At 32.0% G+C, this 16,003-nt stretch overlaps 4 protein-coding genes and 1 long non-coding RNA gene across 8 annotated transcripts in view; 4 read left to right on the forward strand and 1 right to left on the reverse strand.

The window, feature by feature from the left end:
* The window catches only part of LOC143305467 (uncharacterized), an 83,197-nt gene that overhangs the window by 45,356 nt on the left and 21,838 nt on the right, over positions 1-16,003 (reverse strand). The window lies entirely within an intron of this gene.
* Positions 187-1,032, forward strand: LOC117604497 (dynein light chain Tctex-type protein 2). Its single transcript, XM_034324599.2, has 3 exons — positions 187-243; positions 541-734; positions 825-1,032. Exons 1-3 carry the CDS (start codon positions 187-189, stop codon positions 988-990), a joined length of 417 nt encoding a protein of 138 aa, XP_034180490.1. The 3' UTR covers positions 991-1,032.
* Positions 1,760-4,874, forward strand: LOC117604411 (multiple inositol polyphosphate phosphatase 1). Of its 2 annotated transcripts, none has more exons than XM_034324427.2 (9): positions 1,760-1,873; positions 2,311-2,493; positions 2,577-2,711; positions 2,782-2,972; positions 3,061-3,183; positions 3,481-3,628; positions 3,712-3,922; positions 3,987-4,193; positions 4,303-4,873. In XM_034324427.2, the coding sequence occupies exons 2-9, from the start codon at positions 2,313-2,315 to the stop codon at positions 4,451-4,453; spliced, it is 1,347 nt and encodes a 448-aa protein (XP_034180318.2). In that variant the 5' UTR covers positions 1,760-1,873; positions 2,311-2,312; the 3' UTR covers positions 4,454-4,873. The 2 variants fall into 2 exon arrangements, with proteins under 2 accessions (XP_034180318.2, XP_034180320.2); XM_034324429.2 differs by having other exon boundaries at positions 1,769-1,869; positions 4,303-4,874.
* LOC117604410 (multiple inositol polyphosphate phosphatase 1) lies at positions 5,900-12,174 on the forward strand. Of its 3 annotated transcripts, none has more exons than XM_034324425.2 (9): positions 5,900-6,413; positions 8,563-8,741; positions 8,905-9,036; positions 9,556-9,749; positions 9,825-9,935; positions 9,996-10,140; positions 10,804-11,014; positions 11,129-11,338; positions 11,464-12,170. In XM_034324425.2, exons 2-9 carry the CDS (start codon positions 8,579-8,581, stop codon positions 11,699-11,701), a joined length of 1,404 nt encoding a protein of 467 aa, XP_034180316.1. In that variant the 5' UTR covers positions 5,900-6,413; positions 8,563-8,578; the 3' UTR covers positions 11,702-12,170. The 3 variants fall into 3 exon arrangements, with proteins under 3 accessions (XP_034180316.1, XP_034180317.1, XP_076545126.1); XM_034324426.2 differs by lacking the exon at positions 5,900-6,413 and adding an exon at positions 6,553-7,188 and having other exon boundaries at positions 11,464-12,174; XM_076689011.1 differs by lacking the exon at positions 5,900-6,413 and adding an exon at positions 7,694-8,069 and having other exon boundaries at positions 11,464-12,174.
* On the forward strand, positions 13,523-15,501 carry LOC117604409 (uncharacterized). The gene has a single exon (XM_034324424.2). It carries the CDS (start codon positions 13,558-13,560, stop codon positions 15,364-15,366), a length of 1,809 nt encoding a protein of 602 aa, XP_034180315.2. The 5' UTR covers positions 13,523-13,557; the 3' UTR covers positions 15,367-15,501.

Here is a 16,003-nt window from a genome sequence, read left to right on the forward strand (position 1 = left end):
CAATCAAGTTTGTTTGGTGGTGTCTAAGTAACCATTCCGAATAGTACTGTATAAGTATTGCTAATCCTAACGTTTTTACTATAAATTATGTAGTTATTAATCCATTGCCAAGGAAACTAAATTCCAATAATTCATTACTTGTGAAATTGAACTATATTTTTCATTACATTTGTTGTTTAATGTATTATGCCTTTGCAGGGTGATTCAGAAAACCGTTTAGTGAACCACGAAAATGAATGTGAGGTAAGGAAAATTATAATTTAACATTTATATAATATTATGTAACATTCATTTTTTTTACTCTCTAAGTACTTAATTTCATAAACTTTGATATTTTTATTTTATGCTTAAAATAAAATTCTGGTTAACAGTATTCTACTAACAGCTTTATCATTTCTCAAGTATCAATTTCCATTGAAATCATATATGTGGAACAAATCAATCAAGTACTATAGCATGATATTTGTGAACAATTGCACAGATTACTTATTGTTAGATTAATCATCGATATTGCTTGCTATGATTTTATTACTATCATAGGCGCCGAAATATCAGAACACTTATCGTCTGGAAGCTTATAATCCGTTCAAAGTAGATCCAGTGGATAAGATTGTGCAGATGTTAATGATTGCTAAGCTTGAAGATATCTCTTATGACGCTGTGGAGGGTCCTAAGATTTGCGAATCGGTTGCCACAGATATCAGGGAAAGGATTAAAAAGTTAAATTTTGATAGGTAATTAATTCATTTTTTATCGTAATTCTCATTCCTATCATAGTTTAACCAAATTTCAAAAATACTTGTATAAATTATACTTGATTCTAGGTACAAAATCGTGGTGAATGTTACCATCGTAGAGAAAGCAAGTCAAAGCATATGTACATCTATGGGATTCTTATGGGATGCTGAAAGAGATAATTATTCCACATTTACATACGAAGCTCGAACGTTTCACGCCTATTGCTGTGTATTCGGCCTTTATTACGAATAAAATCTTATTAAATATGGTATACAATTCGTTTCGTACTTTCTCGTGAATTCTTATCATTTTTATATTATTTTTAACTTAATACATTATTGGATATTTATCAGAAAGATTGATAACTGTTGAAAAATAATAAGAATGTTTGTTCAAACTGATTATTTGCACTAATTAATAAAAATGATAAATTGTTTTTTACGTGTATTATAATTTCTTGGTCCTCTCAAGTGCTAAGCAAAATCTTAAAGTCTTCATTTAAGAGCTGCCCTTTAATGATTTATCTATTCTTACATCTTGTGCTAATATTGTAGATTTCATTGACGTATATCGAATTCTGATTATATTCCTTACCATCACGTTTGAATCGCGTGCTGCTTATCAGAAGTAGCAAGATACGTAACAATGTTTAAACAATAAAAATTGTTACGTTAATTATCTTTTTACAGAATTTAATAGATTTATATATGAAGATAGGTTGCATTTTTTCATGGATTCTATAATCATGTACCTATGTGGTTGTAATTATTTGAAAGGATATAAGATCATCATGAGTGTTTAAATAAAAAGATCCTGATTTGATTTTAATTTTTTCAAGCAATACACGTTTTATACTGATTTTTACTTTATTTTAACTTTCTAAATCTACCGTGTGGTTTTTCATCACACTATTTGTAGTAAATGTGAATATTTATTTTTACTCATTAGAGATTTCAAGATACATTCGAATAGCTTAATCGCATTTTATTAAACACGAAAGCCGGAGGCTACTGATATGACGCATCCTATTCCTATAAAAGAGCAGAACCGGTATAAGTAATAACATTTCTTTATCTGTCGATCACGGCAGGTGAACAATCACTTCCTGAGCATTCATTGGAACCCCTTCACGTAAGTATGTATTAACACCAGTAACATACATAATTTTCATTTTTATACAAATATTTTTCATGTCGTTCTTTTCATTTTAAATATTTACATTTAAATGTTTGTACATCATTGCTTGCCTCTGATTCATGAACCCTGTAATTTTTAAAGTTTTAATTGTAGAATTGTTAAAAATATTGTTACTGAATATACAAAATGACTTATTTTGATTACTTTTTATAAAATAAAATTTTTCATATCTGGCTTTGTTTTTTAGGAAATTTGAGTTTGAAAATTCTTCGAAATATTTAAAAAAAATTTGATTTCATAAAAAATTACAATTTGAATAATCTCTTTATTGCTTTAATAATTAATGGGCTGTTATGAATGCATTAGACATCATAGTGTTAAGTCATAAATTATATTCAATTACTAATACGCTCCTTATTTCATTTTTAATTACAGAAATGATGGATGTGAAAATCTTTACGATATTAATTGCTCTGGTCTGTCTGAAGAATCAATTAGTTTCATGCGACGACAATGCCAATTACTGTTACTCCGATGACGAACATCCCTATTTACTCTTCGGTACAAAATCGGCTTATGAATTCACGCATGGGTTAATTAAAAACACTACCGTGTCAAGTAATTATACTTACTCGATCAATCGTTAATAAATGTATTCTGAAGACACACCTTTTTATTTTCTATTTTTTTTATTATCGCAGATTGCGAACCTGTACAAATATGGATGTTAATTAGACACGGAACTCGTAATCCAAGTTCGAAGGAGATGAAGAGTATGAAACGTAATTTGCCGAAATTAAATGAAAAAATTATTGAAAATCACGAGAAATACGGAAGTGAGTATATTTTATAGCAAACATTTTTTTTTTTTAATTCTTTTAAATATAATTTTAAAATTTATTTCAGGTGTTTATTTATGCGAAAAAGATTTGAAGAATCTAAAAGCATGGTCACTGGCTGAAAATTTGAAAAATCCCACGAACTACCTGACAGAGCAAGGTGAACAAGATTTAAGATCACTTGGTACGCGATTCAGAGATTACTTTCCTCAACTCTTACAGCCTGATTCAGCTGATGCTTTAACGAAGAAGTATAAAGTACGTTCTCGAAACACATACAACATACGAGTGCTTAAATTGCCACTTAACGTTCGTTACGTCTGATTTGCTTCCCATTTTTACATAGTTCAGATCAACGGACACTCAGCGGACTATACTTAGCATGGACCGCTTCGTCGAAGGTCTCTTTGGTAATGTAACCATCGACAACAAGGAAGTGGTGCCAATTTCTTCAGACACTTTATTAAAGGTTCATAAAAATTCCTCTAACACGTTCATTGCCATAATACAAACGGATGTGTAAGACATTAAGATATTAATTATTAATGACGCGACCGATCTATTCATAAATTTAAGTCTTACGTTATTATTTTGATCCTGACTATTAATTATGTGTAATTTAAATCTTATTACTCAACTAGTCTTGATAAAGTAGTGAGTGATATTATAAAAATAAAAATTAATCTCTGTTCATTTAAAAATTTAAGGTTTGCTAATTATTTAAGATGCTTAGGACATTTTTCATAAAAATTTATTTCATTTTCAGGTTTATAAGACTTGTAAGGCTTGGAAAGCAGGAAAAAACAATTCTTCTATCAATGCTGAAGTAGATGCATTTGTAAATAGCCCAAAATACGATAAAATAATCAATGACGTTAGTAAACGACTGGGTTTTCAAGATAATCTCACTTTAGGTACGATATGTTATTTGAAAATCGACAAATTTTCTTTGTGAAAAGAGAGAAATATTAATTATTAATTAAATGATTTGATTTAGATGATATTATGGACATGTATACTGCATGCAGATATGAGAAAGCTTGGCAAGTAGATAAAGTATCACCTTGGTGCGCTGTTTTTGCACAAGATGAATTGAAAGTATTTCAGTATGAAAATGATCTTCATTATTATTATCACTCTGGTTATGGTCGAGAAATGAACAGCAGAATTGGATGTCCGCCGTTGCGAGACATGTTCAATCGTTTTTCGTAAGTTTCTTTAAATTTAACCCTTTCGTTAGCAGCAGAAGGATTAATGCCATAAATATTTTAGCAAACTGGAGAACGGAGATTCTAGCGAACCATTAGGAGTTTTTTACTTCAGTCATAGTTCAGCATTACAATTACTTCTCACATCAATGAAAATTGCTGAAGATTCAATACCGCTAAAAGCTTCGAATTTCGAAGACATGGGAAATAGAAGATGGAATACTTCTCAACTGATACCATTTGCTGCGAATCTTGCTGCTGTTTTTTACAAGTACGTTTATAATTAAGACTTTTAATTACTTGGTTCATTAATTTTTAGTTATAAAAATTGCCTAAAAATAATCCTATTGTTATATAATTTCATTTTGTTTTATTTCTAGGTGCGATTCCTCGAACAAAGTAAGATTATACTTAAACGAAGAACCTCTAAACTACGAAGGCTGTGAAATGGGTGTTTGCGATTGGGAATACTTGAAAAAGAAGATAGGGTCAAGTGCGTTCAACTGCAATACAGATTTTTGTAATAAATAAGGCTACTTGTAAGGTGTACCGATCATCCGAGCATTAATCGAATTTGTCTAATTGATTAAACGATATTACATCATCAAGAAACTGTAGTAAGATAATAACGAGAGTAGTTTAAGTGATTACCAAGAATATCAGGTGTACTTTTGTCGGGGATTGTGTGGAAGAAATTACAATCTCATATGCTGTGTGTGCATCGTCAAGGCAACGAAGCTGAACGACCTTACGTTACTCTCATATCAACGAACATTATGTGCTCATAATCATACCATTAAAACTCAACAATAATCTTTATAATTAATATTCAAATTTGCGTGACAAATTCATCTAAAATTTATTGTACAAAATGTAATGTTCCTTATCTCATTTAACTTTAACACTCGAACAACAAAATATGTGAAATTTTTTTGTTTTAATTTATTTAAAATTATTCATGCGTTATTCGTGTTATACGAGTACATAATTAAATTTTGAAAATGGAAATTCACATTGTTCCTTATTATACCAATCAAAGAACCATTCTAAATATTTCTCGTTACATATTCCAACATTTTATCCACTATTGTATGGTTTGAACAGAGTACTAAACGTACAGAACGTACAGGTAGGAAGCAACGAAGCTTGACGATTTTATGTCGGTGCCATTTGAACTACCGTGACAAATGGTAGTCACAGCGATGTATACTTAAATACCACAATGGGTAATAATTTAACACCTATGGATTTTATTATGCAACAAACATGAGCAATCTTGCTGTAATATTAATGTGACGTAATAACACGTTAGTATCATTTCAACAACCGCAATCGCATCGAGGAAAGTTCAATTTGAAATTTCATCTGCAGGTCATCTCTTATTACTGAAACTTATTCTACCCACATTAAGCAATAATATATTAAAAGAAAAATAATTGTGAAATTCAAACTTCAAATTGAAATTTGAAAATTAACGTTTGAGGATCACTAATGACAGCAGAAAATTAACATAAATCAAAAAATTATTATTGCAATTGTTTCAATTTTTTAATTTAAACCTCCTCCTAAATATTTTCCATAATGGAATTTAAAATTATTTTTATCTCAATTTATGGCACCATTACCAATGGTCCCCGTGGTATTCAATTTTGCTGAGTTAGCAAATGACCAAGATGACTGCAAAATTTTTCCCAAAAGAAGATTTGCCATAAAAAGATTGATTCAAGCGTGAGTAAGGACTATTGCAATGGCTGAATTTTCCCGTAACTTAGGGGTTCTCGTTCTCCTAACTCATTATCGATCGCGCTTGCTCAAAGTAACGAACCTTTATGATTTTCTAGAACGCACGAAACACTGGCGTGTGCCATACGCCAGGATCAAAATCTACAAACCGTAGGTAATCCCCTATTCAGGTGGCGAACTATCGTTGAAACTATACCGACTTTTACACAGTATATACGCTGGATGCAACGAAGCTCGACGACCTTACGGCAGTGGCACACGAGCTGCCGCCTCGAAAGGTGGTCGCGATCGGCATACAAAACAGGAATACGCGAGTTTCACCATCCTTTTTCACAGTCCACTTAATATTTGCAACGGTGATACACGGTGCCAGTGTTTCGTGATCGAATCGCCAACAGTTGACTCTTCGAAACTCCGCTTCGGAGATCGGTTCCTCGAACCCGCGAATTCATTGCCGATACAAATTCAAAACAGAGCCAAATTTATATCGATATTCGTGAAATTTTTAATTTAAAAATCAATATAATGAACAAGGAACGATCATTAATTTAACTAAGAAATTGATTTTGTGTTTTAAGTGTTTAGAAAGTATCGAACTGATTTATTTCAAATTAGAGATTGAGGAAGAAAAGTGAAAAGTTCCCATTGTCGTTCGTACTTTTTCTTTCTAGTTGTTTCTAACGGTCTGTGCTCGATTTAATCCTCCTAAGCAGGGCGTGAAGTTTAAACACCGGCTTTCAAGATTACGGTAATACCACGACGATCCTTTCTATTTCATGCAAATGATATAATTTCCGGCCCGCTGTATATCGCTTTCGCTGTTGATCCGTTCGAAATTTAACTTTGTTACGTTCCTGATACAAGGAAAGTTTTATGGAGTATGTTTGCGACAGGTCATGGGTGCGATACCATGTTAACCCGAGCAACGAAATTTATTATCATACAACTTTGGATGGAATGCCGCTTACACATCGAGGCGGAATTTCATTTGAATAAATAAACTCGTCCGTGAATAATTAAATCGTTGAACTGGTAGTAGTAGAAGACCACCTGAGCGTGACGTGGACGTCCTACTTTTGTTCTCAATTATCAAGTACAAATTATCGTCCACTGTGTGAGAGTAAACTGTTTTGTTCTTCTTCGGTTCGGGTTTCGATGGAACAAAGGAAAGCAGTAATATCGATCGATAAATAATATCAATCGTTAACTTGGGATTAATTTGAACAGCTACTTTATGAAATAATATAATGGGACTGTAAAAGATTTGTCCTTCTATTCGACAATATTTCGAGTTAGCTTGATTATTACTTTCAATTTTCTAAATCACTACGACCCTCAACATGATGAGAGAAAAATGATATATTATTTTCTAAAGTAGCCATTTATTCTTCGAGAGGAAGACACTGATCTCTGATTCGACGTTTATTATTGAAGAAGATAAAATTTTTAAGACTTTGTTGAATCAGATTGGTACCAGGCTTACGCGACACTCGCCACTTACGGACACAAGACATTAACAATAAGTAGGCCAAGTAGACTTATTAGACTGAAAGAAGGCTTTGCTAATCGAGCCGCCAGCAATTACGCTATCGTCAACCTTACTCATTCTTGAATTGCTCTTTTAACAGCATTCCGCCTTCATAGGTTCTTCATGAATCCTTGCATATCTTTTTTTAGAAAATTCTGTATTTGTGCATTATAGTGTGCAGAAAATTGTCGTCTTTGTCGTTTATTGCTAACTCAGCACAGTTTAACATTTTGAGTGTTGCAATGAAAATTGCCATGTAGTGTATTAAAAATATTAAAAATACTATCAATTAACATTTTAGGTAATACAACACGTTATAATTGAAATTATTCAAAATGTAATCATTTGAATTTGCTATCTTGCAAAGTTAATATAATACTAATTTTATTAAAAATTTTCAATTATTCGATTATGTTAAATTTGTGGTTCCCGTGGAATTTACTTAATTAGTTTTCAAATTTAATTAGTTAAAATGGTACTTTTCTTTTTTAAGTGACTAGAATTACAAACTTTCCTATTGTTTGCTTTAACAGCAGAATTATGTGAAAATTAATATCTGACAAAAGCGATTAGTAACTTGAGGCACGAGTTTGGTAGTGAATCCTTTAGATAAGAAGAAAGCAGAGGTCACGCTACGAAACTGTTTGCAACATTAATAATCACGTAATGAAAACTGGAACTTCAGCTGAACCTGCTTGTTGCTCGGAAATTATGCAATGTACCTGCTTGTTCCAGTAATACACGAACACATTTTAACTTTCACATTCGTGTGCATGTTTCTCATTTATCCTTAACCTTGATGCACGTGTATCTACAGTTCGTAAATCATCTCATTTTTGAATGGTAAATCAGGAAACTCGAGTTGAATATCTGAAGGTATAAATTAATAATTTTGTAAATGAAACTCTTCTTAATTAAAATTACTAAATTTATGAATTTTACTATTTTGCAATTTTTTTTTCTTAATTTGAAGTATGATTTATCGATGAAGGCTAATAGTTTTTAAATTTATCCATTATATAAACCTCAAGGATATAAAGATAATTCCATTCTATTTTTTTTTTCCTTTTTTTACTTAATCGCGGAAAATGGGAAATAAATAAATTATCCTTCTGATTATATAAGACCGACCTCACGTTGGTTGCAATTTATGAAGCCGGTAGTAAAGTAACATGTGACATCAGCACAGGAAAATGTAGGTTTACTGCTTGCAATACTCTGATGAAACGAAGAGTACTATAACTTCAAAATACTAGAGAGGAATTTTAATCTCTGCCATTCTTCCTTTATGACTTAGAAAACTAATACATATGCAACAGACAATGTGACACATTTTCATTCATTAACAAATGTACATTTTTCATTGCAGATAAAAACTTTCAATAATGATCGCACATCTGTTATTCACGGTTTTCCTCGTAAGTCACGTTTACGCCCGTGACGTTGATTTCTGTTTCGTCGACGAGGACGACCCATATTTGTACATGGCCACCAAGACTGCCTATCATTTTGTCCATGCTGGTAAAACCAGATTTCAAGATGTGCCTAGTAAGTATACATACAATAAATAATATTATTTCTCCAAGTTATTCAAAGAAATTTCTTTTCACTACGTACAGAATCAATTTATCCATTTCAACTTCTTCTGAAATATATTTAATTAAAGATTATTTAAAATATATTTCTTGATCTGTATTTAATTATTTTATAGATTGCCGTGCGGAACAAGTTTGGATGCTTGCCGCACATGGTACCCGATGTCCATCGCAAGCAGAGATCAGCCAAATGCTGACATTAACAGAGCTGCAAACCCAGATAATTAATAATCACGAATCACGAAACGGTAAGCGAAAAAAGTGAATTATTTTCTTCAGCGAAATTGAAGCACGCAATTCTCGAGTTTCATCGTTCGTTGAACTTTTACGAAGGAGACGTCATTCTCTTCCAAGGAAACGCGACTAAACTAGTTCGCTGTTAATTCAGGTCATTGACACTTTTTCTTATCGATCTTAGCCACGCGTTGTTTTACATGGTAATCAATAGCTACCTTTCCAGCCGTTAACCTAAGATTTATTGATTCCACGCATAAGCCTACCTTTCTAAATTGAAACACATTCGTATCTCTTATCAGGAGCGGCTAATATTACCAAAAACGAACACCTCCGTTCTCGTTGTTGGCAAATCATTCTACTTTTCTAATATTCTACAACCTACATTCTACTATTCATGATCGATAATTTTGTACATTTTAAGTCTGACCAATTATCCTTAATTCATTTTCAAAATACATGAATATCAATAACTAATACAAAATTTTTAAATTATCATTGCTACATTGTTTGCAACATTTTTTCTTTCGCAGACGGGCACATGTGTAATAGAGATTTAGAAAATCTGAAGAGATGGAAACCAGATGCGTACCTTGTAATCGAACGAGCGGAAGTTTTGACACCGCAAGGTGTCGAAGATATGAGATTGCTAGCAAGAAGATTGCAAAGCAATTTTCCTCAGCTTCTGCAATCGGGCAACGATAATATAACTTCGCAAAATTATATGGTATTTAAAAGAGATCAAAGCCATAATAAATGAAAAGTAATGAAAATTTAATGGAGTCGAATTAACCATGTTTAGTTTAGAACAACCGATGCACGTGACAGCATGGGGTCGTTCATAGAGGGGCTGTTTGGAAACAGAAACGCTGTAGATGCAGAAGAAGTTCCTATAAATGATACTCTGCTAACGGTAAGTATTCTTCGAGGATGTGTTATATAAAAAAAGTTATTTATATAATAATCATTTTAGCCTTATAAAAGCTGTAATATATGGAACAATGAAAGTAGCAGTATTTCTATGGAGGAAGTGAGCAGATTCGACGAAGGGCCAGAATTTCAGAATCTCTTGTTAAATGTTAGTCAACGTCTTGGATTTTTGTATAACATTTCCAAAGGTAAGCTATTTTCCCATTGATGGTGGTACCCTTGATATATTCACGAATCCGAGTTAATTCCAATACAAAAGTTTCATTTGATGGTATTTGAATATCATGAAAATTCATGGATTTCGAAATGACCTTTCGTTCCACGTATTTACAAAGTACTCGAATTATTTAAGCTACTTTCGAATACCAAGATGAAGAGCTGTTAGAGCCAATAAATTAAACTGTAGGATATTCTAATTTTAATTAAGAGATAGAAATATATGGAATTATAAATATTTTTAAAAATCTCGAAAAATGAAAAAGTGGTAAATAAAATATTTTAATTAGGAAGAGTAAAATTATTCAACACAAGATTACTTTGCATAAATAGTTATATAAAATATCTTTTTGCTTTGTTTATCTTTTAGTTATCTGATAATATTAAATTGGTGGTACCAGTCACCAGTGACCAACGTAGCATCGAACATGCTAATTAACAAAATTACCACTTTTCAAAATTTCATATAAGAGAAACGCTTTGTTAACGTGCTAATTATCAAAATAATAACGCGTTAAATAAAAGAGTTATCAATTTTCAAGAAACACGTATCGGCTAACAGAGTAATAACGCGTTGAGTCATCAAACTGCCAGTTATCAAGATATCAAATTGACCAATTTCCATAATTTTTCAGAGTCAATCTTAACGATGTACAATATGTGTCGTTACGAAAAGGCTTGGACAGTGACGAAACTTTCTCCATGGTGCGCGGTCTTCAGCAAAGAAGAGCTTCGTGTACTGGAATATCGCGAGGATCTCTACTACTATTACAAAGCCGGATATGGACGTGAAATCAATGCTCAGCTAGGATGTACTCTTTTGCAAGACATGATGAATCACTTTTGGTAAATCTCTTTTCTTATCCTCTCAACTGGAATTATCATTTTTCGCCACTTTTTTAACAGAAGATAAAATATTACTCTCTTTTATCGAAGAAAAATGATTTCAAACTTTTATAGGAAAGTGGAGCAGGATAAAGAGTCGATGGAACCGAATGGAATATTTTACTTCAGCGACATCATCAGTTTGCAAAATCTTCTGACTACATTGGGCATAAATAAAGATCAAATGAAGCCAACTGCTTTTAATTACAAGGATATGGCGAAACGACAATGGAGAACATCCTTTATTTCACCCTTCGCTGCAAATCTCGTCGCTGTGTTTTACAAGTAAGAATTGCTTTGTTTTAATCAGAACATCTTTGTATATGTTTCAAGTAAGGGGACGTCTTATTTTAGAAGATTTTACAAAATGATTTGCGGTTAGTTAAAATGGTTTCTATTTTGATTCGCAGATGCGACGGCAACACTCAACCAAACAAAGTAATGTTTTACTTGGCCGAGAAGCTGGTCATGTTAGACGGATGTGACGTAGGCCTTTGCGATTGGGAATATTTCAAGCAAAAATTCAACCCGATCATAAATCGTTGCAATCTCAACGTCTGTTGGAACGGAAGTGGGGTCACCACTTTCCTTCCCAATCTTATCCTAATTCTTCTCTCATGCTTTTCTCTAGTCTTTGTTAGAAATTAGAATACGTACGTGTTCCGTTCGTAAATCGCGAACAATGCATAATTAAATTTAATCAACACACATATAAATGAAATTATTCGTACAATTATTTAATTAAAGTAGGTCGATAAAAAAAAAAAGCTGGAACATTCCGCTGTGCTTTTTGAAACGCCAAAAAAAAAATGGGTATATAGATATATTTAATATTTTTTATTCCTATCTTATCGCTGTGTACGTTATTTGTAATATGCATTTATTGTTGTGTTTATTTGTCATCTTCATTTGTTTATATGTCACAGATATAATATTCGTGCGAGGTGATATTATTTATGACATCTAACTTTCTAACAACGTCCGTCCTATTTATCAGATATTCGCAACAAATTGTAATGCACAATTGTTGTTATATCGTTGCTTGAAAATATACTTTCGAATCTTCTAAGTGTCGTAAGGTCAACATACTTGTATACGCTTAATAAATGTAAAGATTTGAATATTAAGTTTTAACTATAATTCGTTTGGTGATTTAATTTAATTAATCATATAAAATTACTCAAATTTTATTTTCTAACCCTTCAATTTTTCAAAACTTGATATGGATAATTCAAAGACAAATCACTATAGTTTTACGTTATTTTCAAATTATTCATATCAGGTTCAATAGTGATAAGAAATAAAAATTTGGATTTTCAATTTAGAATCAACCATTATGTATTCTTTCGTGTATAATGTGATGTTTCGTATTTAAATAAAAACAGCTAATGATTACTTCAATGAGTGTCCGTGATGAACCTTGAAATCAATTTATAAAATTTGTTAAAATATAAAGACGGTAATAGACGTGACACATTGAATTACACGAAGGTCTTGCAATCATCGTGATTAATAAAATCATCATAATTATAGGTGTAATGCATCGTCAAGGATCATTTGTAGGTTTCTAGATAATGATCAGTAAAATTTGCATTAAACGCGTAAATTACCAATAAGTGGAAGATGTCAGACTTAATTTAATATGCCGCCTGCATACTGCAGGTGAACGATTCGTTAATGAAAGAAACCTTCGACTTTATTGATACAATTTCCGTTGAGAAAAATGAATCATGTTTCTTCGTTGCACTGCATTCTCAGTTAAATATTGTAAAACGGAAGGAAATTTCATAATGATTTCCTGAAAATTATCATAAGTTTTTTGCTAGCACTCATTTGGATATTTAACTTTTATTAATCTTTCATCTGATAAATAATTCAGCTATTTCAGGCTATGTATTTAGTAACGCGGAACTTGGAATAATTAATAACATTGCCACACGTGCTGAGTAAATTTTAATCGAATAAAATATAATGCGCCGAAGAAAACAAAACGAAAAATTTATACAGAAATAGGAAAACAAATGTAATGTACACCTTTTTAATTAATGAATAAAGTAAAGTGCTTTTACCTGTTTAAAAAAGCAACACATTTCAAATTGTTCTATAGGTCTGATATCATTTGTATGCATTACACGATTGCCTCATAGGAGAAAATTAAAAGTATAAAGTAATTGCATTCAGTTGTATGCAAGTATTCAGCTTGCACTTTTGTTCTGTGCAAGCTCGACATATTTAGTTTTTGTGAATTGAAGGTGAAATTATAATTAATGTTATAGTTCTTCGATTGTGGTGAAAAATATGGGACCATTTGAATTAATAAAAATACGACGTTATTTAGTGTTCCGCAAAGAAAAGTTTTCGCAAACTTCTCAGGCTGTATCCATCAATTCTGAACTTAATGCAATAAAAATAATGAAAGTAAATTGTCTTGCATAACTTTTGTCATAAGATAGCCCATATTTTTGGCCAGCATTTTGTATACCATTCATTGATTTATTTAACGTATGTTGTTTCAGAATCATCAAACTGTTCAAGAAAATTATTCGATGAAAACTGTTACCATGTTGCCACTGTTCCTTTTGGCGATACATCAAATGCGTTATTCGGAATATTTAACGACCATTAATCAACCAATTCAACAACTCCTTAATACAACAAAGTTCTCAGATGTGCATCTGCTTGTTCACGATCCTTACAAAAACAAATCTGAAGTAATTGATGGGATATACAAGACAGTAGCTGAAATTCTACCAACTACATACATTTTTTTAAATAATTCAATTCCTGCAAAATTACCGTCTATTTATACATCTCATGAGACTCTACTGCTATTTATTTACTTCTCTAATAATTGTCCAAATTTGCAAGAATCAAAAAATATTACTGACACAATTACTTCAAATAACAATACTCCAAAAGTTTTGTTGGTGACTGTATTAGAAGAAGAAAATTGCAATTTTCTATCATTTTTGGAGCAAATGTGGAAGAACCATATTTTGGATGTGATGATCTTAGAGGTACCAAAATTCAAAGAAGATCAAACTGTTATAATGATTCATCAGTACAACCCATTTTCAAAAATATATGATCGACAACGGTACACATCAAGTGTAGAATGGTTTCCTAATAAACTAAAGAATCTCTACGGCTATCCAGTGAAAGCATATGTGCGTCAAAAAGCATCTACTTTAATACCGAAGACATATTATCAAGGAAGTACACAAAATATAACGATTGGAGGTGCTGACGCAAAAACATGGGACGCAATCACTCAAACTCTAAACTTCACTCCAAACCTATTATTCTATGAATTGCCGCAAACAGGCTTGGGTGAATTTAGAAGAAAGTACGACATTGACATAATGATGATATCACTACCTTTTTTCAAGGATGAGAACTATATATCAAACGATGTTGGATATACTTTGCCCCTCTTCTTTGAAACTTGGTGTCCAGTGGTACCAATTGTTTATCAGTATGAAACACTTATAACGAGAGCTGTTATTAGTATAGCCATTAGTTTCATTGTAACTTTAATTGTTTGGAGGATATCAATTATCCTAAAATTTGATCAGAAATCCTGGCGACCATTGGAAATCTTTGGCCTATTGATTGCAACATCTGTGTCTATGAAACCAAAAAGACTAATCGAGAAGACTATATTTCTTGGTCTCATTCTTCTGTCATCTATTTATTCCACTAATTTATACAGTGATCTGACTACTAGCCGTCTTCACGGATCATCTCAAATAGTTTATAAGGATTTTAAAGAGTTGGATAATTCTGGATTGATTCCTATTATCCGTACATCGTTATACAATTCAACTTTTGATAATAATGATCCGTATTTAACAGCCCTAAAGAAGAAAGCTTTGGTCAAAAATACTATACATGATTGCTGTGACTATTTAGCGAAATATAAAAATGTTACTTGTTTCTTGAATTCCAAATTTGCCGAGAAAAATATTTATTCGTTCTTACGTAGAGGTGAAAACGTCATGACCATCTGTAAGAATCTCTGTTACGCTAAACCACCGGTTGGTTACTATGTGCGTAAGAATTTACCATACACTAAGCGAATTAACGAAATTCTGATCCGTTTACAAGCCTCAGGCATTTTTGGAAAATGGTACGCGGATTATTGGGGTCAATTTTCATTAAGGAAAACGCACTTTATTAATATTGATGAGCAGACGGAATCATCGTTAGTGTCTAGTCTGATTCGTATAGGAGGCTGCGGATGTTTACTTTCTTTCTTGGTATTTTGTGCTGAGATAATAATCAATCGTATTGAAAAAAGGAAGCAAAAATAATGGGTATTTGCACAATTAAATGTAAGAAGCATTGTATGGTTTTCATTGTTCACTGCACGAATCTTTTGCTTAGGGACATTCAAACAATCTAATATTAGAAGCATAGGATTTAATGATCTTGTACTTTAGTTGAGTCTTGAAATGCCAACTTATTTTCAGCTTGTTTGACCGCATTGCATTACTGTACGGTTTGTGTATGAAAATAAAGAACTTTAACGATTTGCATATTGAATTACACCCGCCACCCACTGTATTAACACGTTGTCTGCGATCATGGTGACTGGTGATCCATTCCACGAATAATTAATGAAAGTAAAAATAAAGTAAACTTTGAATAGCGTTAGTACACATTACCAATTTTAAAGCTTTAATTTGAAAATTAATCGATCAAATTATTAATCAAAGTTTTAATATGTCTGACCACATATGTGCTTTTCTACTGTAGCAATTATTAAGTATTTTAACAAAACCTATATCATATTTTAAAACACAAATTCAAGCAATTAAATTGACTATAGTTTTCAAATAACATTTTGAACGCTGGTGAATAAAAGAAAACCGAGTGTATCGAGATAAATATAAATTTCAGAATTCCGTGGAGAATAAATAAAAGGTTTGCGAATATGCAGTCGGTGAA

The sequence above is a fragment of the Osmia lignaria genome, chromosome 7 (genome assembly GCF_051020975.1).
Source record: "Osmia lignaria lignaria isolate PbOS001 chromosome 7, iyOsmLign1, whole genome shotgun sequence".
Classification (NCBI taxonomy): Eukaryota; Metazoa; Arthropoda; class Insecta; order Hymenoptera; family Megachilidae; genus Osmia; species Osmia lignaria.